Here is a 25,826-nt window from a genome sequence, read left to right on the forward strand (position 1 = left end):
TGATTTTGGTGCCCTTCTTCTAGAGTGAAATGCTGGGTGACAGTGGAGTAAAAAAAATATTCTGCATGTAGAACACAAGCTTTAAGATCCACTGTGCCATTTCTACATTTCTTGAGGTCCTGATCTACACTGAGAAAAGTTGGTGAAAGAAACCACTTTTCTACAGGTGTCAGGATATAAAGCTGACAACTTCTTATGGAACTGATTTTTTTTTAAAAAAAGATATCTTAAGCTGAATAAAACCAGAAACAGATTGAGGTAGAGTCTGGGAATGACTTATCTGATTTATGGTAGTCGATTACTAACAAAACCTGGTACAAATAACAGGAGATTTGGAACATAAGCAAAAGCATCTCTCTGCTAAGTTAATGTAAACAAAAACAAATTCAGAAGTTTACATTATATTTTAGATTTTTCTTTGATATAAAAGCTCACTAAAATGGTGTTTCATTCGTAAGTCTTTACAGAACAAAACCAGTGGAACACTACAGCAAATTGACACATTTTTCTTTTGTTCAAAGAAAAATAATGTGTATAATAATAGTATTAAAGAAATTGTCTACGGAAGTAGTTTCTTCATCTAAGAAGAACAGATGGAGATTATACAAGTGTGAAATTCAGACAGCAAGGAGATGAACAACAACAGCTTACATGGCAGCTCAGAGCACTGTAATTTGACATGTGGATATTACTACTTTTAAGTACTGTCATAATGCTTGGATTATCATTAACTAATAGCAGATGGAGTCTCCATCCTTGGAGATGTTCGAAAGCTGCCTGGACATGGTCCTGGGTAACTGGTTGTGAGTGGCCCTGCTTGAGCAGGGGTGGTTGGAGAAGACAACATCCAGAGGTCCCTTCCAAGCTCAGCCATTCTGTGATTTGGTGAACTATACTAACGGTATTAACAAATTATGGTAAGACCTGTTTTGTACCACTTCCATAGGTGCTCACAGCGATGCTATAGGCTTCCCTCTTTATGCTTTGAATTTCCAGAGACTGTGACAGCTTCTGGAGCTACAAGTACCTGTGCATAGAAAAGATCTGTGCAACTACATGCCCATCAACCTTCTTTATGGTATCCAATGATTTACTTTGAATGAAAGACTGTTCAAAGGCAAGCAAGTACACAGAAAATGGGATACAGTGAATCATGGGTATATCACTAGTAGATCATTCCAGTTTATTCTAATAGTCTCCTTTCGTTTTTTTAGAGAAATGAAGTGGAACTGTTCTAACCTACCTGGGCTTCAGTAAAGTATTTGAAAACAGATTGACAACTGGGTAATGTTTAGAATTTGAGAGATGCTACATGCAAAGACTTTCTAGGATCAGTCATAGGACTGTTCTGATTTGTTTTACTTTCCAGGCTACTTAATGATGTTCATACAACAGTAGTTTCAGTCGTTCAGTGTTTCTGAAATTAATGAAACCAGCAGATAGCACAGGTAGCTGACTGACCTTGATGCTACAGAGGTATGCTCTACAGAAAGATCTGTACAGAAGGGACAACCATGAAGATGTTAATTATTGAAATTAAGTGAATTTTGGCAGTATGACATGCAAGAGCATTCATTGTTACAAAAAATGGTAACAAGAAATTAAAAAAAGGAGGATAAAGATCTGGATATATTAACAGAGTGTAAGATAACTATACATAAGCAATATGTGATATCTGTGGAACAGAAGAAGCTTATTTAAGATATACTGATACACTGCAGGTTACAGGTATTTTCAGTAGAGGCAGGAAACAAAAGAATGAGGCACATATGAAACCTCCTCTGGGACAATATATACATTTAACACCTAGTCATCCATTCCTAAAAGGTGACTTCAAATTGAAACATGAAAGTAGAATGTGATCAAGAAACTTCTGATAAATACTAGCTGGAAAGGAAGAAGTGCTGTTTCAGATAACAAAAGCAAACAGGCATAAATTGGCACAGAACTAGAACAATTAGGACACTTCTTGCAATTAAAAGAATGAATTTCAGGAATAGTTTTCTGAGAAGTAAAACCCAAAAGTAACTAACAAGAAGTAACTAACAAACCCCAAAAGTAACTGATTTGAAAACATAGTTTAATCAATTTATGAAAGCAATTATATGACACAGCTGCATTTGACAGCAAGGACACAGATACCGAAACTCAGGAAATCCTAACTTGCAAGTACTGCAGAGGTACTTTGAGATTAAAAAGTAGGGTGAGATGGGAGTCCAGGATAGCAAGGATCTGAAAAAGTATACAGACATTTTTGCATTCTGATTTGCATGCAAGGCAGTCCCATTTAAATGTATCTGCCTCTCCTTTCAGTTACACTGGTTTACATTCTTCAAATTGAATACTTGAATCAGTATAAGGTGTAGTGTAAGCTTGGCTCATACTGTAACAGATATCACCATACTTAATAAAATATGTTCTTTCTTTAATAAAGAGAATACCAACTTTCAGGTCTGCCTCTTGAGCCATGTTGCTAAGAAAGGTGATGCTTTACATCAGTATGGTTACTTCAGACAAAAAAAAAAAAGTTTATTCTGGCTTCTGATATTCTAAATCCATCATCTCTACTATCCTGCTATTTGCCTGTTCAAAAACGAATAAAAATGAAAATTGTTTTTTTCTTTGAGATAATTATCTCACATCAAATGGCTATTTCAGGGACTTTTTGTTTCACTAGTTTTTTTACCACTTTACTATTCTAGTTTGTATTTTACTATTTTTCTACCATGATTAATGAAAACAGATCATAATTGTTTGACAAAAAAACAGAGCTGACAACACAGAAGAAAAAAGAAAAAAATGCTTCAATACAATATGAGGTTTTAAATTTCTTATTAATCCTTTAGCAAGCAGTGACAGAAAATGTAGTAATATTCAGTGGCCAGAGTTCTTGCCCCCCCAATTACTAATGAGCTAACACAGCAAAATTTCCTTACTTCTGACCAGTCCAAAGCGACCCACTGTGGGGGACAGGACTGATTGTTACAGGGCTCTTTTTCAATAGGCCGGTGTGTTAAACAGTTGGTATTGTCCAGTGTCTCCTCCTCAGAAGGTCCAATCTTTCTGATACAGAGAACTGTTCGTGAACGCATTCCTCCATCGCAGGTCTTACTGCATTCTGACCAATCTCCTATAAACCACCTGGACAGAAAAAGTTAGGAGACTCAGTTAATGCATTTCAGAAACAGAGTAGATAATTGCATAGACCCAGAATCCAAGTAGTTTAAATTACTAAACCTAAACCACTGTTAACAGTACACATATTCACAGTGAAATAAAGTGAAACTTATGGGTCTTTTTACAAAACATTTTAATTTATGCCTTACTGCAATTATATCTTCCAATAATACTACTACTTTGTATTTTTCTAGAGCAGCAATTTCCAGCCTATGCTATAGTAGTAGGAAAGGAGTGTTGAGCCTGACAAAACTGCAGCTATCAAAGTAGATTTGTACTGGACTTGACTGAAATTATTTCTCTGAAAATGGTTTGCAACTGGAAATGTTTGGGAACCACTGCTGTAGGTTACAGCACAAGTTAAAAGACAATATAGTTGCCTCCCTAGTATCATTACAATAAAATAATTTGATCTCAAAATGGGGCTGATAGTTAATTCTCACCCGATTATGAAACATTTCTGAACTTTTTTATAAAAGGTTATACTGGAATATAAAATATTATTTATCAGAATAAGTAAAGCAAACACTAGTAAAACATGAATTCATCACATAAAAAATTGACCTCAATAAACATTTTAAAAATTTAAAACACTGCATGATGGCTGCTAGAGGTAACTTCCAATTGTCTGTCTGTACATGGTAAAAAGTCAAGAGTTGTATAGTATATTTAGATTACATTGTGTTGCTGCAGAGATTCAAGCAGCTGTTAGTCTGGCTGTAATGTTTTGTTTTCTTTTCTACTGATGAATGGTTAATGCAGCTCAGTTCACTGGAAATATCTCTTCACATTGTTGAGCACATTTGGTCTTCCAAGATTTCATGTGTTGATTCAACACACTCACCTGAATCTTCCTTGCAAAGGATGAAGGTGAAGCCTAGTATGCTATCACATGTTGCCAACATGCCAAAAATACCAGGTATGTCAGTCACTGTGGATGTTCCTGGAGGTATGCTTTGAGCTACATCATAAGATTTGTCACTTTCTGAAGACTTTGTCAAAAAAATGTGCTTCTACCCTGTCTTGTGTTATGGAATGTGTAATATAATCTAGTATGAATTATACTGGACCAATGCAGAGATGCAAACAAACATGCCATATTCTTTCATTAATTTCCCAGCTAAAGAGGATTGATTTGTGATTCTTCGTCAACAAACTTATACTTTTACCACAGCAGGGAGAATTAGAAGCCCTTCAGAGCTTTGGAGAGACTGAATTGTTAATTTTTGATTGGTACTATGATTCACTCAAGTGCATTCTCAGGTACCTTTTATGTTTATACTGTATGACAAGACAGTACTATTCATAATTCATAGAACTATGAGAGTTACCTGTATCATTTCTTGAAATCTGGAACTTTGATACTGATTGTAATAACAAACAAAATATTGTGAACAAACATAGTATTTCCTGCTGCTCAGGGACATCAAGTATAATGTAAATGGCATTCAGTTAGAAAGAGGAACATTTTCATAATTTTTGGCGTATACACAAGGAAAATGCAATTGTGTTAATTAAAAAAGGAAATATTTGGCCAGTCTATGTAAAGAGTAAATCTTACTGGGTGATAAATCTTCCAGCCAAAAGGCTCAAACTTCTTTGGTTAACTACCTGTTACTTGAACAGCCCTCTTCTAGACTACTTACAGGATCAGGAATCAAGAACCCTTCCTTAGGTGTTTGGCACTTTCTATTCGGGTGAATAGAAAGTGCCACAGGGTTGTGGGGAACATCAGAATGGAGGCAGATGTGGGCTGAACTGCTCCGACATACTCAAGCAGATGGCAATTAATACACACTACCCACTCTAAATGTTGATGACATGAGTTTCACCATGTTCATCAGTGTCCCTGCTTTACTGGATGGAGATCCAGAAATGTGCCACTTTGTTTGTTTCTTTATTTTTCTCCTGTTTTCTGTTTATTAAATAATGTCAGTGCAAAAAATAAAAATTAACTAGTTTGGAGTAACTTTGTTAACACTACCTTTCAGAGTGCTAATTTTTTAATCGTTAAACCACACAAAGGAAGGGATAAGGATCTTGGTGAAAAGGAACTGACCAAACATGACCACTTCTCACGTTCTGCTCTCAGGTACATTGTGTGAGAGTTTAGTTAGCGGACTTACAGCCATGTAGAACAGTGTCATCCAAACAGAATCCAAGGGCACATCCTTTCAAGGTAAATCTATATTTACACACAGACTGTGGGGACCTACTTTAGACCTGTTTGTGAGACAGCACATTTACATTCAAACACACTCAAGGTGAGAGCAGTGCAATGGCTTCACTTCTGTTTATATCAGATGAGTACAGTACATGATACAGGGGGAGTAAGTGTAGGAGACACTGCTCTCTCATCCTGCAACCAGCAACCATATCAGGGAAGCAGCTGATAGTCTAGGACGAAACTGGCTTCATGAAGACCTGTTGGCATTTTAATGCATTACAGTCTTGTCTCATTCCTCCCAGTGTCCTTCATGCTACAATTTTACAGTTTCTAAGAGACATTTGAAAGAGATCACAGTATTTCTTTATTGTGAAGTATCTACATTTAATCAGCATTAATGATTTTGATGCCAAATTAGAATATAGCTACAGATTATCACCAAACTTAAACTAACCAGCCCTTGTGAATCAATGAACTGTTGTATTTCTTTCATTTTTTCCACAAGTTTTATTTGTCTCAAAACGTGAGATGGAGCTGTAGTGCATAAGCTGAAATTATTTTCTAGTGCAAATTTTCACAACTGTTTCTAAACAGCTTTGGTAGTAAGATTACGTTATGCTATAGGTCCTTGCCAGATTTCATTTTTGAACAAATGAGCTGCTCTGTTTTTAATTATCTTTCCAGTATATAGCATAACACTATCTTTAAAAATAAAACTAATTAGATGTAACGAAGTAGGCACCTAATCCTAATGGTACACAGCATTACAGTAAAACACTGAGTATCCTGGATGGAAAGTTGTTTGACAAAATTATTATCAGTAAATGGTTCAGTCTACTAAACAGTTTCTGTCTGCCATTTCTCATGTGAACACTCCAACCCCAATTTTAACATACTTAAAATATGGCAAACATTTAGCATGTAATGTAAGTATCTATAACAAAGTCAGTCTCACCTCGAGATTCTTCTGTCGTTGTCGTGTTAAGAATGGTCCCCAGTTCTCCTCTAAGCACTATTCACCATATCCAACATTTACACCCTAAGAAACTGCTTTGCTAGTATCTTTTTACTTACAGTGTCTGAGCTGCTTTGTGTAGTTTAAACAGCACTGTTCCTCAGTCAAATCAGGCCTCCTCTGGGTTAGAGTGCGTATTTTCCAACAACTCATTTCAGAGGAACAAGAAACAATAATCAAAAACCAAAACCAAATATCCTGTCCAATAAGACAGGACCTTAATATGAGATCAGAATTTTATACACATTTGGTCAACAGGCTTTATTATAGATTACAAAGACTCTTCTACCTGTGCAAAACATACATCCATCTTAGTGATTAATGACTTACTCAGGTGGGCAAGGCTCAGTGTTGCAGGCTCTTTGGGTTTCTGGAGGCTTACTGTCAGGGTCACAGTAATTGTTTTGTACAATAGAGTTGTCATCCAGCCTTTTACACACCACCTCTTGTTTCTGCACACCTTGGGATGAAATGAAACACCTTTAATTAATCATTCATGCTCTTCTACCTGTTGATTAAAAGTGTATTTCACATACTGATTATTAACCCTACCATCCCACTTTAACTGGCTGAATGCTGCAGTGGTATGAAGAATTCCAACTGACTGAATGCACCCTGAGCACAATAAATCTTTTATTTTCCTTCAATTTTAGGTCACCCCACCGAGAGAGGATTTAAAATTGCTGTTGTTTTCTAAAACAAAGGGAATATATTTATAGATTTACTAACAGATTGTTTTTATTTGTTTATTGCACAAAATCCATTTTCTGTCCACCCTCCTCTCCTAGTAGAAGATACTTAAATTTCCAAAGAAAACATCACCAAATAGAATGTGGTCACACTTCAATGCAGAATTATTGTTCATGTGCTTTGGTTTAAAATAAAGAAGCAATACTGGGAAACAGTGTTGCATTCTTATACGTTACCCTATAAACATTTTACTCATTAAAATAATAGAAGTATTATTCATTCTGAAAGATGCAGTTTGTCTCTGAATGCTCATTTTATCTGGCACTCCCAGCTCCTCTTTCACTGTTAACCATCAACAGCAGAGTTTAGAATTATTATTTCTAAAACATGACGTATCACTGCCAAGGCAACATTATGAGGTAGCATATTAAGCAGATTTTCTGTCTTTTAAAAAACAGGATCTAAAGAAAGGTATTAAAGAACCATTGATATGACAACACTGCAGCTGTTACTGTTGTAAAGCCATATTGTTGTTAAGAGTAGTATATAGGGCCTTTTCCAATCTTTTCAGAACAAGCTGATTGCTAGCATAAAGACTGTGGATCTGCAACTCATATGTGGTTCTTACTGAATATGAGCATAATACTGAAATAATTGTACTATATGTATGATAAAAGTTGCAAAAAGCTCTGAGCCTTTCTTAAAAACAGAAGCAATTATTTAACATATTCCAAAATGTGAAATGCATACAATTAAATAGGGATTAAAATATCCTGGCTTCAAATATCTGCCAACTTTACTTTACAGCCCTCTCTTAAGACAAGATTTTTATAGGAGGTAGATGTGCAGTAATAAAATTAATTATATAAATATGTTTTTCAGACAGAAAACATCCCACTAAAAACATGGGATTTTTCTCACCAAATATTTCTAGCCCTTTTGCTAGTTTTAAACAAGCTAAACAACTTACCTTGCAAGTGCTTCTTTTGTTATTCATTATGGACAAGTATAAAATATCCTACTTTGGTTCCTAAAATGTGACCTATACAGAATTCAGGTATTTAATTCCAACAGTGAGTCAAGCCTAGCCTTGAGATGCCTGAAGTTTGGCCCACAAAGTGTCCTGCTTGGCTATGAACAGAAGTCTACACACATGTGAAATGTCTTCATGACACTATGTGCAAAGGACATGGGGAAAATGGTAACCTCCGTTTTCATGAGTCTTGAGGATGGCATGCAGTGACCCACGAGGCTGCAGATGCAGGAGTAGGTATGATCCCCTCTCACTCTCAGGGGATTCCTAATTCCCACGAGCACACTGTAACTTCTGTGACTCGGTTAGTTTAGCTAAGGTGTCAAGACTGTGGTTTCTTGTCTGTAGAATATTTCTAGTTTTATTCAATTACAGTCTGATGTAAAATGTCTAAACCATCTTGAAAGCAAGGATTAAAATCCATACCTGCCTGTGCTAGATGAATGTCTTATTTTCTGGTTACAGATGAAACCCCTTTCTTGTCTTCCTGCCATGAGCCCCATGAATCCTTGCAGCCCTGGATGCACTGTGGCCCAGAATGCTTATTAAAAAAATCTTCCCTTTCCCTACCCTCTCAGACTCCTCAACTTTCTATGGTACACAGTTAACAGTACTCTTCTGGAGACGTAATCCCAGCTGAAACTTCTTCACTCTGCAACTTCACAGTTCAATAGGGAATTGCTATTCAATATATAACTGTCATGGCATCCTGAAAAATATGGGTATTACTCCTCACATAAAAATAGAGCCTTGTTAATTCAAATAATCAGGAAAACCCAGCAGTGCAGATCCTAAGCACATAAAAATGTTCCATGTGTCCTCAACTGCCATGTTCATGTTACTGACAAGCAGGAGAGGAGTTAGATTCATCACTCAACATACCGCTTCTTACAGGATGCCTGTTCAGCAGGTAAGAACTTTGTATCAACCCTCAAAATCACCTGCCTCCTCATGTCACCTCAAAATCATTAACCACACTGAGACCAAAGATACCTACTGCTGGAGTCTTCACTCTACTGCAGTACCTAAATCCAGAGCCTGGAGCTTTGATGCTGGGTTATCTCCTTTTTGTTTACAGCTACACATAACCTTCACAAAGTAGGCACTTTCAAACAGGTTGTAAATCATTTCACACATCTGACATCTCAGGTTATTCATAACATCTCAGGTTATCCATGAACATCACAATCATTTTAAAGTAAGTTTTACTTATGAAAAAGATACTGATTAATATGAGACATATGTCTTACAGGTAAGCCAGGTAAACCAATCAGATTATTCCATTTGCTCGTCTACATGTATCTGGATGCCACACTAGACAAGAGTACCACTAAACAGAGCAGAAGGCTGCCAGACTGTTCCCCATATGTACCCTACATACAGAAATCTACACGAACAAGCTAAAAAGAAAATGCCTTTTTTGAACAGTATTCAACCTCCACTTTTTTCCTGATTCTCAATTTCTGTGCTTTCCATGTTGGAAAAAAAATCAATTTGCTAGTTACATCCAGTTGGAATTGAGAAAGAACTCAAGTTGTTAGCATAGGGGACCCTCAAGGGCTTGAAGAACATGCCTCCGGAGGTGTTGGTTGACTGTGTTAACATACAGATATTCATTCACCAGGTATCAAAGATTTTAGATCTTCACATGAAGATGTTCCATTTATAGCATTCTCAGCACCTAATATTTCAATTACATGAAATGGTATAAAGCTGAAATTCAGTGAGATCTTGCACTATAAGGGCAATTAAATAATCTTGGAACACAGGTATGTGAAATATACAACTAGAAGCAACACCTGTCTGTTTCTGGTAATCCCTTTCATAAACAGATCAAGCTCCACTTCAAGCCCAGGTAGATTCTTCTCTCAATTTCACACCTGTGACTACTATATGCATTCAAATTTCCATTCTAAATGTATTAATTTCAAATTTAATTTTTAAAAGTCAAAATGGTATTTCAGTTTAAGTAACTTTATTGTATTAACCACGTCAATGCCTGCAGTCTCTGTGTTGTTAGACACACACAAACTGTGCCCAGTACACTGGAGGGATTTTACTAGTGTCTTATGCAGTGTCATTAATACCTTTAAATACATCCTAAAATCAAATCTGCCTTTATCATGACAACGTATCCCAGTCTTTCCCATATGTCTCCTAGCACTGCACTGTCACCAAATTTCATCAGAGCTTTCTACTTTTTATGCTGCCATCAGAACAAGAAAAACTGAAGTCATGAATCATCTGAATGATCTTTAAGAAGCCCACTAAGCTCACTGCATTTTGGCCCAGTAATTCACATTTTAAGCACACCTCTTGTCTGCTAATATTTTAAAATAATCTTTTAGGTGTAGGTGACAACAAAAGCCTTAAGAAAGTCTAGCTCAGTGAATGCAGTAGAATTAGAAACTAGAAAATTAGTTATGTATTAAGATATCTGGCTAGTCAATCATGAACTATCATGTTACGCTTTGCCCCATTTGTCTCTTATTTCTAGATCTTTGTATTTTTCTTCAAAATTTCAAATCAGTAATTCAATGTTGTTATATATTTCTACACATATATTTACACACACAGAGTGAGATTACTTTTTTCAGTTCTCTAATCCTTTAGTAATATTTTAGTAGAGAAAACACACATAAATTGCAGCATGAAAGAGAAAGAAAAATTTTTACCAGATTAGGCTCTCCTTTATAATCCCTTCCTTTGTTTCTTGCCAAGTAAGTGGAAGATCTAAATATCTGAGAAGCTGTGACAATATGATTCACTTTAAATTCCATAATCTATACAAACACTGCCAACAGATGACAGTAATTAAAATCAGATCTGACAACCTGAGCAGGATTTTTCTTTTACAATTTTCTACTCAAGCTTCTCAGCATGATAAGAAATAGTATTTAAAAGGTCTAGCCAAACAGCAATGTTTGTAACATGGCACTGCTAGCTGACATTGAAGTTATGACTGACAAATAATCATTTATCCTTTCTGTCACAAGCTGCCTTAATTCTCTTGGTGACAAAATAGGCTGAAAGTTGCCTTCATAATGATATTTCCTTCAAATAAAATTTCTTAAAAATAGTAATTTATACACACTTTAGAATTAAGCATTTTAATGATGCATACCATTCTCATAGATATATTTATGGGATAGCACAGATATTAATGTTGTTTTCACTGAATTTCCTACTGGCAACAGACACGTTTCCTTCCAGGCTTTTGCTAAAAATTAGCAGCCTCACTAAATTAATTTTTGAGGAGCTATGTAATAAAGTATTCTGAAGTACTATGAATACAAAATATCATTGTGCTCAGTTTTCAAAAAAATTTAAGTCAGATGTGGTGTTTATTAAATGTTTGTCAGGTAGCATATCACCCATCAGACAGTATTCATCACTATTCACTCACACAGTGAAGAGTCTTCAATCCATGCCAGAAGATGTATTATTCCAGTTTTAAAATGTTATACAGCATCTCGCCACACAGTATATAAACTTAACATCATTGTCATCTAATTGCAGTGTTATTTAAAATAGAATCTCAGAAACAAAATTCAGATTCTAACTTCAAGACAACAAAAAGAAATGGAAAAAATTAGACGTGCAGTTTTTACCTGGATGACAGCTACAACTTGGTTAAGCCCTGTGGGCCTTGAAAAAAATCTTTCTAAATTATCAACTCTTCCCTTAGTATATGATCTCTCTTAAAATAATCTAAAAAGCACAGCTAAACAACTTCATTTAAACTCTTGGGGGAATAATTACAAGCGGTTAGACAGAAACACTCTGCTTTCAAATCTACAGATTTATAGTTTATAGTAAGACGTAAAACGTCCTCATGACTGGTCAATGCAATTCTAATAGAAAACAAAACTCCAGTGGTTTAGTGACCAAAAGCTTCAGAGAACTGAGATGTTTTGCAGATTTCAATTCACAAATAGTCTGCATGACTTTCAGCAGACAAATTTTAAATTACATGGAGCACATTTTATTCTTAAATGAAAATTGCAGGCATGTAAATGCCGTAACTATTTTTAAAAGTAATCCTAAGAATTGTGGATTGAGATTGCAACAGTTAATTATGAAGATGCCAGTATCAATACATAATGAATCCTGCATCATTAAAACTAGTGCATGCTGGTTAACCCAGACATAGTTTCTGAGCTCACTCATCAGATCATAAGATGTTCATCACAGAGCCAAACTTACATTTTCCTTGATGAGGGCAAGTATGTTTTATTTATCTAAAGACAATTTCATGATTCATCTGAGGGCATGAAAGAAAAATAGAGTAGGCACCACTCTACAAGAGTGACAAGCAGCAAAGAAAACTGGATGTCAGTCAATTTACAGTAGTAGACTGACTGTTTCATTAAAAAACATTGATATCTAATATATTTAACTCATCTGGAGAGGAACTGTAATAGAATGAATGAAATCAAACCCAATGCTAAGGATACCTAGTAAATTCCAAATAAATGCAAAAAAAAAAAATCATTTGTTGCCATTTACTGCTAGAATTTATTAACCATGGAAGAAATTTTAAAAAGGAGGGTGTGCATTTATGAGTTTATTTTGAAATGTATACAGAAGTAAAAACACACAGAAGGATTTTCTTTTTCATTTGTTGGATTTTTTTTAAATCATACCACCAGCAGTTCACTTCCTTATTAAGAATACTTATGGATCTGGACAAAGTCATACACTTGCCCTCGGAAAGCTAAAAGATAACATACAAGGAAAGACAGGCATGAGAGTAAATAAACTACAATTCTGCGATCTGTACGTGATATATATCATCCTTTCCTATTTTAGCACTTTCTTCTTCTCTTTCCAACCCTCATTTTATTGTTTCATTTCCTATTTCTACACATTCTAGTTTTCCCTTTCTCAGACTTTCTCATTAAATAATTAAATAATAAGGTCCTTAAAGAAAATCTTCTGTTGTTGTCATCAATTTTTTCTGAATTCCAGCGAACTGTTCACCCATTCCTCCCTTCTGAATTCTCTGTGTTCTCTCCTCTCCCACTCTTCTCTGTATAGATAAACTTGCACTGCACATTCTGTTGTTCTCTGGCATTGTTTTCCTGTAGTCTTGTCCAAGTCGCCACCAGCTATAAAGACCTATATGAGATAGCAACAAACTTTTCTTCTGAAAACTCTCGACTCAGAGTAGAACAGTTATCAGTGAACTTTCAGAAAAAAAGGGAATTAATATGGAGAATACATGTAGCTCAGTTTTACATTATGTTCCCAGAGAGGAAGAACTAGCTCAGATACTATAAATTTATATTTTAAAGAAAAGTTTTTCAACATAATAAATACTGGTTCTAGTGCAGAAAAAGACAAGCTGCAATTCTGGATTTCCAAGCCTAAAAACAGATACTAAGAGATATTAAAAATTAATGAAATTATATTTTCATCCTACATATGAGTACATGAATCCAGGAAAATAAGAGCTGTCTGTTCACCAGACAAGCCTTTTTAACTACCTTATAAATCTGAGGAAGCTATTTTTAGAAAAGCTTATGAATAAACCTCAGACTATGGAGGACTGACTGTTGCTTGGTTCACTGTACAGAACATGATTCTCACTGGCAGAAAAACTATGGAATATTTTGTTTTCTCCTTTAACATGAATGACACAACTAAATACACAGTTTACAATCTCTGGTGAAAGAAAGACTACCTTCTACTTTTTAGAGGCAACCTAAACATGTAACTTTGTTTCAAAAACGTTAATTTATCTCCTACACCACTCTATGAAGAATACAAGGGAAGAGGAGGTATAATGTCTACTGTGGAAAGAGTTCATCCATTTCAGGTGAATTTCTGGCTGAATTTTCAGAATGCTTTGCTTCAGACACACTTCATGCAATAATGAAATTCATTGCATGCTTCAAAGGTCAGTCATTCCCAAGAGGTATCCATGTAATGATGAACTGATAATTAGCAACTTAGACTGTAATGTATGCTTTGAAGTGCTCAATATCACATGAGACCCACACAAGGGAGGCAGGAATGGAATCCAGAGCTTTGGCACCACACTGAACTGTTATAAGCAGGAAAGCCTCCTCCTCCTTGCTACCATTACATTTAGCATGCTCTTCCTGTTCTGCAAAACTGAGACAGGCCCTAGAAGAGAGGTCCTTTTTGAAAAGTTAAAGCATTTCTACTATTCAGATGTGACTCATCGGCAAAGTAGAGATGAACATAATATAGCAGTCCAGTGAAAAAGACAGTATGTTACCATCTAATTAAAGACTGTAGGTTGATCCTAGCTTGCTCCTTGGCACCTGACTGCTCTAGATATCCTTCTCCAAGACAAGGCCTACAAGCAGCTCTAGGTGAGTGCTGTGGATTGCTCTCAAATGTGGATTGTTCTCACTATGAAGAGACTGCACAAAGATCAGATACTTCTGCGATATACAATACTCCAAAACTATTTAAACTTTGTACTGCCAAAATGCGGCTCTAGCCTTTGTGCTGTACTTCATGACATTCAACATATATTCTCATATGAAGCTGAAAGAACGGAGAATAAAGTGTCTGGCTTAGCCACCATAAGCTACTGAAGAAAATCTTTCCCCACAAAAAAAGTTTCTAATTAGTAAATGTATGCAGTTTTCAGCGGGTCACAAATCTTCCCTTAGAAGTTAATTAATTAAGTCAAAAAGTTTTCATTTAGACAAGTGTCTACTCATTTGGAGCCAATTATTTTTTCCCTTGTATACTGTCTAATCTGTGAAATGACAATGACTGGCATGACAGAAGATCCGTGGCTAAAATCCTGTCTCTGCCTAAATCAATGGGAGATTTCCCATGACTTCAAAAAGATCATTAATTCATTGCCATCATAAAAATAGGATTTGGCAGTACTGGTAAGGTTCTGACACTTGGAACTGTCTTTTGCTATGAGCTGGGCACTTCCCCTCTTCATAGTTTTTTAAAATGATCCTTTTCTTACCAGACTCACCATTATTAACACAGTAGTTAAAAAAGCAATCTGTCATCCAGGAATACAAGAAATGAACAATACAAATATTGGAGAAAGATGGCACCATCCTCAATTTTGTTTCAATACTTTCTCCATTTAGTGGCACAGAAGAGAACTTGTGCCGTCCTTTGTTTATTAGATATGGCTAAGCAAACAGCTGTATTTGAAGAGCAAAATACAACAGCCAGAGTAGGTTCCAGCAGAAAGATGAGTTATCATGGTTCTAAATATTAATAGCTCCAGTACCCAGAAAAAAAAGGATAAATATTTGGTCCAAATGATCTTTAAAAAAGGATGGTGTCTTCCTCTTGCTATGGACAGTGAGCAGTGCAGTAAAAAACTGGAATTCTAAGGTGGATTTAAAGCGCTCTCCCATATCTTCTGAAACAGAGGTATGTTGGGGAGATGATGCATTCAGTCTCCAGAGAGAAGAAAGATACTGTTCACACAGCACTTCTACTCACCAGTCCTTGCAGCAGCAATGGTGTTGGCTTTGAAGGAAGCCAACTGTCCTGCTCTCCCAGCCAGAGGTAAAGAATTGCATTGGTGGCCACTAGAGGGAGGATTAGGAATATAGTAAATTGTGGGCAAAAGGCACCCATGATGAATCACATGGGACAACCTACAAATCCCCCATCGCTGCCAAAGGGCAACAATTCTCAGATAGTGCTATGGGCTGGAAAGTATAATCCAGTTGTTATCATCTGCTACAGAGGAGCTGCCAGTATGCATCCTAAACTTTGGTGGCTGGAGGATAGGAGGGCTGACTAGGATCATGTGAAGCATACCTACAAACACACAAAGACATATCCCTTTTTTTACAGTTGCCTTATTTGCCTTCTGGTTTTTAATCTCCTTACTTAAAACTTCTGATGTCCTTTATCAAGAAAACTCCTGTGAAAAGCAAACATACCAGCTTCAAGACAATCTCAGAAGAAGCATCAGCAGAAAGACACACTGTGCCAGGATACACTGTATTTAACAAAAACATCTGAGCATATTAAGTGTACTTGAAAATAACAAAACCCATTGTGGTAAAATAAATGTTCTTTCACTAAATTAAGGTTTGAGGCATGTCTGAAAGAAATGTTTTCAATTAGTTACCTAGATATTTATGTAGTAAAGTGTCTCTTGAAATCCAGTTTACCCTGTAGCTTGACTGTCTGGTGTCTTACCTCCAGCACAAGTGGCAGAACATTCTGACCAAGGCAGATGATTCCATGCAAAGCCAACTTCATTATCTCCACTGCCAGTGCGAGAGATGGGAACATTGAATTTATACCTTATACCCAAATTTTGCTCCTGTAGCAGAATCTGTAGTTGAAAACAACTGGTTATACTATTAAAACAGGCAAGCAGAGGGCAACTACAGTGACATTTCATCTAGGTATGTGTTATGTCCTGTGGAAGGGAAAAAAGTAATAAAGGAAGCCATAGTAACTCTTTCAGGTATTCCCAAAAGAATATGGACCAACTCTTAGAAAATATAAGAGTATTACTGCTGAAGGTGAGCTTTGTTCTTTTTTCTAAAAAGCCAGTTTTCATAAAATTATGTCCTAATGGAAATTAACTTGACAGCTGAATAATGATGTGAGGTCCAAGTTGGTTAAGGACATTACTGTGCAAACATGCAGCAGCCCTCACCGAAGTCTTATGAGGAGCTACCCACATAGCAGTTATGAACCTAGATCTCTCCTTGCCAGCACTTCTAGTGACTATAATAAGAGTAATAATAATAGTAACAGCAACAGACTGTTGCCGCACTTCCACATGCTACCTGTCCAACAGTAGCCATTGACTCTCTATCAAACTTTTTCTTTCTGTTGCTAATAACATATGTCATATTGGATGCAGCAATCTGACACATCTTAGAGCTACTTCTCATCCCCTTCTACCTTCTGCGATATTTTGCAGAGGTGTATCTGCCTATCTCCACTGGACAAAACAGAGGAAAATTTTCAGTAAGAAAGGCGGTGGAACTAACTGAATGAGAAAAGGCACTATAATCATTGTGTAACTTATTCTGTATGGATTTTCTAGCTTATCTACACCTACAGAAGAAAAATCAGGATTCAGGTGTTTGAAAATGCTGCCTAAAATGTGAATATCCAGGCAACAGTCATTCTACACACAAAAATATCCCATCTGGCTCAAAGAATCCCTGAACTGCAAATCTGGCAACTGACAGAATATATTGGGCAAGTATCATCTTGTTTTTATACTTCTCAACATAGTAGTGCAATGGTAGGCTCGCTATTGCCTGCTGTCAGAGACAGGGTTTCAGTATCCTGGTCACATCTTCTGTTACGTTCTCCTATTTTGTACAATCTGTTCAGAGCAATGTGTATCACAGCAACATACTTTAACACAGGTCAAATCATGATACGCTTGCTGTGGTAAGAATATACTTCACACTCAGGCCAGGCTTACAACCACTGACATCTACAGAGCTGTCAGGAACTGTCATGCTATACCTCAGCACTTCCATGTATCAGCAGTATGAACAGATACAGTCTATACTCCATTTATCATTTCAGCTACCATTATTCTGAACCACATTTAACAGAAATGGGGTTTTCTGTGAGATTTTCTGGGGCTTTTCTGACTATATTTCTTTTTCATCACAGTGTTTGCCAGTCAGTTTTGAAAAGTAAGAAAACACAAATGCAAAGTGCCAGCTAGCCAAGCTGTATACTCTTTGAAAACACAACCTATTGTGATTTGATTCATAGCCTTCTATTTTCTCAGAGCAAAAATACATATTTCAGATTTCAGAAATACATTAATTATAACTTTACCATGACTATGAGATTTTCTGAAGTAGGGCCTAGTGCTTCCAAAGACTCTGGTTCATCTGTTGGCCTCTTGTAATGGAAAGCTGTTCCAGCAACATCAAACTTTCTTGGCCAGTCAATAGTCCAGGCACCATTAATATAGTAGTCATCCTCTTCAGATTTTAAAGCTTAAAAAAAAATACAAGCCACCTAAAAATTGGAAGCAGCATTTATAATGGAGAAGCCATTGCAAATTAATCTGCTAATCTGTTAGAAGTATGTGAGCTTCAGCTCAACATCACTATTTTTTTCAAGCAATATTAAGCCTTTTCTTTAGGTCTGGTCAAAATACCCCTCATGCAGTTTAACAATATTGTCTTTGCAATAATCTTGAATGTGCAGGCATACTTTGCAGATTTCAACATGTAGATGCTATACAGAACAAAATGGAATGCCTCATGCAACTTGCAATCTATCTTCATCTTAAACACTGAGCCTGTGTGCAATATATGATGTTCTACATAAGATATATGTGAGTCTCAAATGTATAATCAATTATCAACCCAATTTTTAGATTACAGAGTTAGGGCATGGGATAGATATCTCTGATAACGTGCAGATAAAAAAAGGGAGGAAACATTGAGTCTGATATGCAGTACCAATCAGTTCTTGCTTTGTTGCCTTTGTCTGCTGTTTTTTAATTCCTTCTTAAAGCATAAATCCAAGATATTTCCACTACAAACCCACATACTAGCTACTTAATCTGATAAAATATTTTATTATTCTGAATTTACAGCCTTAAACCATAAAAGTACTATAGATAAAACATACATTTCTTATCTAACCAACCAATTAGGCTGGAAAAACATGAATTATTTAGGCATTTATCTTTGATATTTTATCAATAATATTAATTAAGTCTCTAAATATTAAACCAATTTTATATCTTCAGGTGAACATTCTGTTAATTAGATACTGACTTCTTGACTTGAGGTGAACACTACCAAGTTATTCAGTATTCATATTTACTTTAAATAAAACATGTTCTTAAATGCAAAATGATGGTTGGAAGTACACAATCAAACAGCCATGTCATTTTTTGTTGAGACAAATAACTGAGTTTACTAGATAGGGAACAAATTCACATCACAACCATAAGAAATAAGACAATTTATGATAAAGTTTTATTCTCAACTACATCTATGTAGACAAATGGTTTATCTTAAACAGTTAGGGAAAATGTCTCAACGATGCTCAAATTTTGTAAAACAGATCTGAGAGCATTCATATAAGGAGGACATAGTTGGAGCGGCAGTAATGTTCTGCTGGTGACATCCATATTCAGCAGGGATTAGTAACCACTTCCATCAGCACCATAACGTCTGAAAAGGAGTATCTTTCCATAGGATAAATCTTCTTCCACTGATTTCTCTGGATTTACTTTGGAAATACTCATGTGATTTGAGTGAATAAACTAGCTCTGACACATTCATGTATCTGGAATTCTCAAAGTAATTCAGATGCCTTATTGTCTATGTATGTTTTATAGTACAAGAAGGAGAAGGTAGAAAAAATGAGCATAGAACAAGACAAATTGCAAGCAGTACTGTATTAAAAGAAAGGAACAGTACTTCACTATTTATCCGTTTTACGTGGGTATATGAAATAACTATGCTACAGCTAAATGTCAGTATTCTGTTTCATCAGTGGTCTTATTTCCACATAGCCAAAATTTCTATCCTTCTTCTTTTTACAAAATCTAGTTTAATTAAAAGAAGGTAGCAGGGTTTCCCAGAGCTACTCAGACATATTAACGTCTCTCTTACTGTGCTACTCAATCCCAAACATTTTCTTGTTAGTCTGTCTAGTATCTACTAAGAGCAAATAATTAAGTGAATTCTTTATTTATATTATTTCAGACACATGAACAACGAGACATATAAATGAGCACAAGAGAACAAACGTTCTCATACATGTTTAGATAATTAATAATTCTGAAATTATATGCTATCAGTTTTATGTATAACACGTACACTTCAACTAATGTATATCCAGAATCAAAGTGGTTCATTTTTCACCTGACTGCCACAGAAAAGTGCATGTGCGTTCTGTAAATAGATTTACCTAACATCAGTTGTTACGCATAGGTGAATGCCACACAGTCATGAAGAGCATTTCAATAATATTATTACATGACACTGCTGACACAGTGGCATAATGCTACTACATATGAGACAGAAGGAATAAGTTAATGTTGTAATCAAATCATTTATGAGAACTTCAGAATGCATGAAGGCCACAGAAAAATAGCACACAACTCCCTGTTCCATAAGGGGAATATAAAGGAAGGTGTCACCCTGGATCAAGCCATTTAAGGGAAGATAACAGCATTACTAACCATGTATTTTTTCAGCAGTTCTGAAAACAGGCAATTTTGTTGTTGCTGGGTTATTTGTTGGACATAGCAGTTTAAAATACTGAATTATTTACATGATTTTGCTGTCAGAACACTAGGATCAATATTGGTGCAGAAATGATCAGCCAGACAGGGGGGAGGGAGGACATGTGCTGACTGACCTAACTGAATTGTCAAATGTCTAACTGCAGCCTAAATATGAAGTCATGCCTTGCAAAAGAACTGGATCTTAGTTTAAGGAACCATGGGTTGTTTCTCGAAGTCAGTTTGAAAGTCTGCTAACTGAGATGAACAAAGAAGAAACATCAAAGCCAGTGTGATGGCTACAAAGGAAGAGGATTTTATTTTTTCCTTTTTTTGTATGCTTCCAAACAGAGATATTGATTTCTCAGACTGTGGTCACATATTTGGCAGCAGTGCACATAAACCAAAATATAGTAATATGTGTAAATGGTTATTTTCAGTTGAATCAGTTATCTAATCTGATTCATGGTGTGTCCACAGAACTAGCTGTCCTGGAACAAGAGAGGGAACTCCATAAAGACAGGAAAGGAGCTTTGAGGTTGACACTGCCACTAAAGAAATATCCATAAAACAATACCCTTGATGTACATATTTTAACACAATAAACTAATTTTAAACTACCCCTGTGCTTGTATAGTTCTTTTAAGGGAGCAGACAAATTAGAAGCCTTCCTTTCCCCAGAAATTGGTGATCCAAAAATAGTGATCTGGTTCATACTCACAGAACAAAACATCCTATCACAAAATGAAATGGCCCCTATGACTTAGTAAGATTATCCTTCATTAAGATATAATGTCACCTTTGAAAGGTGGAAACACAAGAAGTTTGTGAAGGAGAGGAATCCATTTGTGTAGTTAGGGCTCCCATGGCATGAAGCAAGGTAGTGAGGAGAGAGCCTGAAATTCAGGAAACCCCTTGAAATTGTGACAAGCACATAAAAAAAGTGTTCATGTACCACTTCAACATTTTAAGATTTGTGGCCAGATTAAATACCACTGAAGACATCTGTATTTTTTATTTAAGCCAAAAAATGTGCATTTTTCATTCATTTTATGCAGACGGGGCCAATCTAAATGCTTTTCCAGATTAATTTTATCTGCTTATAAAATAGAGAAATAACAAACTTAATTGTAATAGCTAAGAGTTATCTTCTTTGTTCTGGTTTCCAGCTGCCCATGGAACAGTTCTTATCAGGAAACAACCAAGATAGGATGCATTGTATGCCTCTCTCCTACCATTTTTGAAATGTCAGTATAGGATATATGAACAACTTTACCCACAGTATATTTTGATGTGGGGGAGGGGCCATGGAGAGTGTGATGCTGAAAGAATATTAAGAACTCTAGTGCTGGAGTAGTGGTGTTATTATTCCTGCAGAATGGAGGAAGATTGATTATCTACTGAATTACAGAAGGATGGGGCGGGCAGAAAGAAAAGTAGGCATCCAAGAGCAAAAGGTACCATTATTATCAATATAATCAATTTACAAATTAATGTACCAAGGATAATTGGCCCTCTCGCTCACATTTACAGTCATCATAATCCTTTCCAACATGTTAGTGTTACATGTATCAACTACATGGAGTACAGACTGACAAAAGTAGCCTTGTCAGCTGCTGTTCAGCCTCAACAGGTAATAGCTTTTGGCTGTGTTAATATGTTACATGTAACTAATCAGCTCTCTAACCTATTTTTGACTAAGCAATGGGTGCAATGGCATCTAGTCCCTACAACACAGCAACACTGTGGAACTGATATATTAAATTGTCTTAAAGTAAGGACACAGTATTGTTTAGCATTTAAGTAACTATGGCTGTTGATGAATAATCATTCCAAGAATAACATCGTGTTTTAAAACGGTATGATCTTCCAAGAACAGGGACTTTGCAGGTGGAAGACAGTATCTCAGAGTGGGACAGTGGATCATTTAAGTGGTCCTCATCCACTTCAGCTCAAGTCTGACACTATAACTATAGTGAAGTTGACCTTATTTTGCACTGAGTGGACAAGGAGGAATCACACAATGTATTTCATTAGCTCCATTCAAGAGAATACATTCTAACCAACTGCTCTAACTGTCTGATCACAACCTAATATTAACAGCTGACACCTCTGCTGCTTCTACTATGTATATGGTTTGGCCAAACCAGCAAATGTACCCTCAAGTTGCAACACAAACTATGACTTAATAACAGTCAGCTATTTAAGCCATGCCCTTACCAATGTAGTTCTTTGACACTGCCACTTCTCTTATTTCAATGTGTACAGAACCTCTTGGAATTTGAATCACTTCCATATAGCCTGTAAGACAAAGGTAGATTTTATTTGTTGTTGTTTACATTAATCAATATTACTCATGAAACTAACCATTAATAAACTATTTACTACTGAAAGTTAGTATGAGATATGGGATCCAAATGAATGTTTTCTTTCATGTGATTATAAAGGAAAACTCTGTAAATTTCATACAAATATTTGGAAGTGATAGCCAGAACTTACCATGTAGTCAGAAATTCCTATTTTGAAGTGCTAATAAAGTCTTTACAACAGTGTATTACAAGTAATTAACGCATAAAATGACCTTAGGATCATAGGATAATTCAGGTTGGAGAGGACCTCAGACAGGCATCTAGTCCAACTTCCTGCTACAAGCAGGGTCAGCTAGGAGACCAAGTTTTTCGGCACTTTATCCTGCTGGGTCGTGAAAAACTCCAAAGATGGAAACTGTACAATGTTTCTGGGTAACCTGATCCACTGCTGGACTGTCCTTCTGGGGAAAAAGTTTTTCCTTCCATTTGGTCAGCACTTGTCTTGTTTCAATTTATAGCTGTCCTGGGTTGAGTGAGTGGTAGGGATTTTTTTGTTTGGTGGCAGGGGAGGGGGCTGCAGGGGTGGACCCCTGTGAGAAGCTTCTCGAAGCTCCCCCAGCTCCAAGCCAGCTCCACTTCTGTTTGGGAAATTGAGCCAATCAGCTGCACCTCTGCGATAACGTATTTAAGAAGGGACGTGGTGACGAGCAGTGGGACTTGTGAGGAGGAGTTGCTGCAGCTGCGTGAACACCAAGGTCAGTGGAGGAACGGAGGAAGAAAGGAGGGGGGAGGTGTGTCGGAGCAGAGACCCCCCTGTATCCTGTGGTGAGACGGCAGGGCGGCCCCCCTGCCACCCATGATCATCTACGGTGGAGCAGACGTTGATTTGTGGCCTGTGTTTGTTTTCACCTGGCTGAGCAAAGTGCTGTGCCTGAAGAAGGCCGGGGTCTTGTGGGAAAAAGTAGACCCCGCTGTTGTAGTTCAGCGCTGGGAGGATTGCAGCATGCGGGGGTGTCCCACGCCAGAGCAGCTCGGGAAGGGCTGCAGCCCGTGGGAGAGAGACTCCTGGGGAGGACTGTCTTCTGGGAGAGGGAGATCACGATGGAGCAGGAGGAACAAGTTCCAGAAGCTCCCCCCACTGAAGATGGAAGGAGCAGCAGCACTGACTGCACCCCCCATTCCCTGCCCCTGCGCCACGGGGGGAGGAGGTAGAGACATTGGGAGCAGAGCTGAGCCCGGGAAGAAGGGAGGGTTGGGGGGAAGGTGTTCTCAAGATGTGGCAATGCTTCTCACTGTCCTACTCTGTTACGTGTTGTTAGTGTCTGTAATAAATGGTCTTTGTTCTTCCCCTAACGAGTCTGCCTTTTGCTCGTGACCATCTGTGGTGGTTGGCTGTTAACCTGGTTCAAACCACTACAATAGCCATTGTCTCTTTTCTCACCATGTACCCACCACTATGAAGAGCATGGATCTGTCTTCTCAATAACCTCCTCACAGGAGGCTGACACTAGGTCCCCATAAACCTCCTCCAGGTTAAATAAGGCCAGTCCTTTCAGCCTCTCCTCACAGATGGGCAGGTGCTCCAGACCCCAGTAATCTCTGTGGTCCCCCACTGAACTGAACTCAAGCCAGTGCATCAATCATTTTCCTGTATTCAGAAGCCCAAAACTGGTAACACTGACTGCAACACTAAGGTTGTCTTTTTTAGAGCTAAGCTTTAAACTAATTACCTGTATACAATATCTGAGTTCTTAGTAAGATGAACTTAAGAGACATTTCTGGATTCTTTCTATCATAAAATTTCATTTATGACTAAATATCAGATTCTACCATACACCTTAAAACCATATACAACATTACTCTTACTACAACACCATAACTCAATGATAATAAAAAAACCCCACCTACTTCTTTTTGAGTGCACTAAAGACCATGAGAACTAAGTATTCAGTAATAAAACACATTGTTCTATTTCACATAAATTCAAACTAATACAGAAAAAGGAAACAATGAGACAAAAGGAGTCAAAGTGAATGACCAGCAGCAATGCCATGGTGGAAATGGATGCAGCACTGTTAATTGCTGAAGAGTCATATAAATGCATTGTGCAACAGAATGGACATATATATGCGTACCTCCTCTGGGCAACGAATCATTGAAGAAACCTTCAATGGCTTCACATGTACTCCCATCTCCTCCACAAACACGGCATCTGTCTTCCTTAGCATCAGACCCCAAAATATTATCACAACCTACATGCTAAAAACAGGTGAGTACAAATATTTTAATAGGATGATGGTCTTGCACCACTGTATTAATAGCTTTTTTGAAGCATTTCTCTCAAGTTTGAGATATTCAGTTCTTTTTATCTACTTTTTTTTGATAGCTGTTATCATAAAGTGGGTTTTCACTTACCATAGAAAGATAATAAAAAAGGAGAACAATCCACATTTTGGGTTGTTACCAAATCTTGATAAGCAAGTACTTTGTATTTCTATTGTGACTTTCAGGAAGGGATCTCACAGCATTTTACATTGTAATTATTACAGCTATCAGTAAATTATTAGTGATGTTCTTATTTAACATTAGAATAGCAAACTGTGTTTCATCTATATCGATTTGTTAAGGTCAACATTTGTTGTTTGTTCCTTAAATATTTATGCAGCATAAATAGTATATTGTTCCCAAAGGCATTCACAGCTTCATAGACTTATTTCCACATCTTCCAGGCAAAACTTGAAATTATTTTCATAAGTTTGAATGTAAAGTGTAAATGACTACACTGTAAGAATAAATGCAGAATGAAACTTTCGAAGGCTGAATTATGTGCTGTATTAGATAGGATTCAAAAGCCTTTGGGAAGAGGTGTCGATAACTGATCATAAGAAGTACTTTTACATTTCTGATTATCTACTTGAGAAATCTATGCACAGTGAACAATGATTAACTGCCTAGAGAAATCTATGTACAGTGAACAATGATTAACTGCCTATAGCTTATAGATTCAACCTTATTACAAAGCTAATGAAAACAGAGACAGCTGGATCCTCAAAAAAAAAGAATCAGAATGAACAAGTAGGATGTAAACAGAATCAACACTGAAGCTTGCCAATTTTTTCAAGGATTTCTAGAAAAAGGAGGCAGCTAAATAACTTTGTTTACTGTCTAGCAATATTATCTACCATATTGTAAACAGGTAATACATAGATCATAAGAGAAGTTAAAAT

At 36.7% G+C, this 25,826-nt stretch overlaps 1 protein-coding gene across 1 annotated transcript in view; it reads right to left on the reverse strand.

Annotated features, from left to right (window-relative positions):
- Positions 1-25,826, reverse strand: part of ADAMTS6 (ADAM metallopeptidase with thrombospondin type 1 motif 6) — a 162,950-nt gene that overhangs the window by 14,780 nt on the left and 122,344 nt on the right. The window contains exons 17-22 of the mRNA XM_033009174.1: positions 24,735-24,858; positions 22,511-22,591; positions 17,875-18,038; positions 16,252-16,390; positions 6,690-6,819; positions 2,937-3,141 (exon numbers count right to left, since the gene is read on the reverse strand). Of these exons, the coding sequence (XP_032865065.1) occupies positions 2,937-3,141; positions 6,690-6,819; positions 16,252-16,390; positions 17,875-18,038; positions 22,511-22,591; positions 24,735-24,858 (843 nt within the window). The remainder of the gene's footprint in view (positions 1-2,936; positions 3,142-6,689; positions 6,820-16,251; positions 16,391-17,874; positions 18,039-22,510; positions 22,592-24,734; positions 24,859-25,826) is intronic.

Source organism: Tyto alba, unplaced genomic scaffold, assembly GCF_018691265.1.
Source record: "Tyto alba isolate M040663 unplaced genomic scaffold, T.alba_DEE_v4.0 Super-Scaffold_42, whole genome shotgun sequence".
NCBI classification, from domain to species: domain Eukaryota; kingdom Metazoa; phylum Chordata; class Aves; order Strigiformes; family Tytonidae; genus Tyto; species Tyto alba.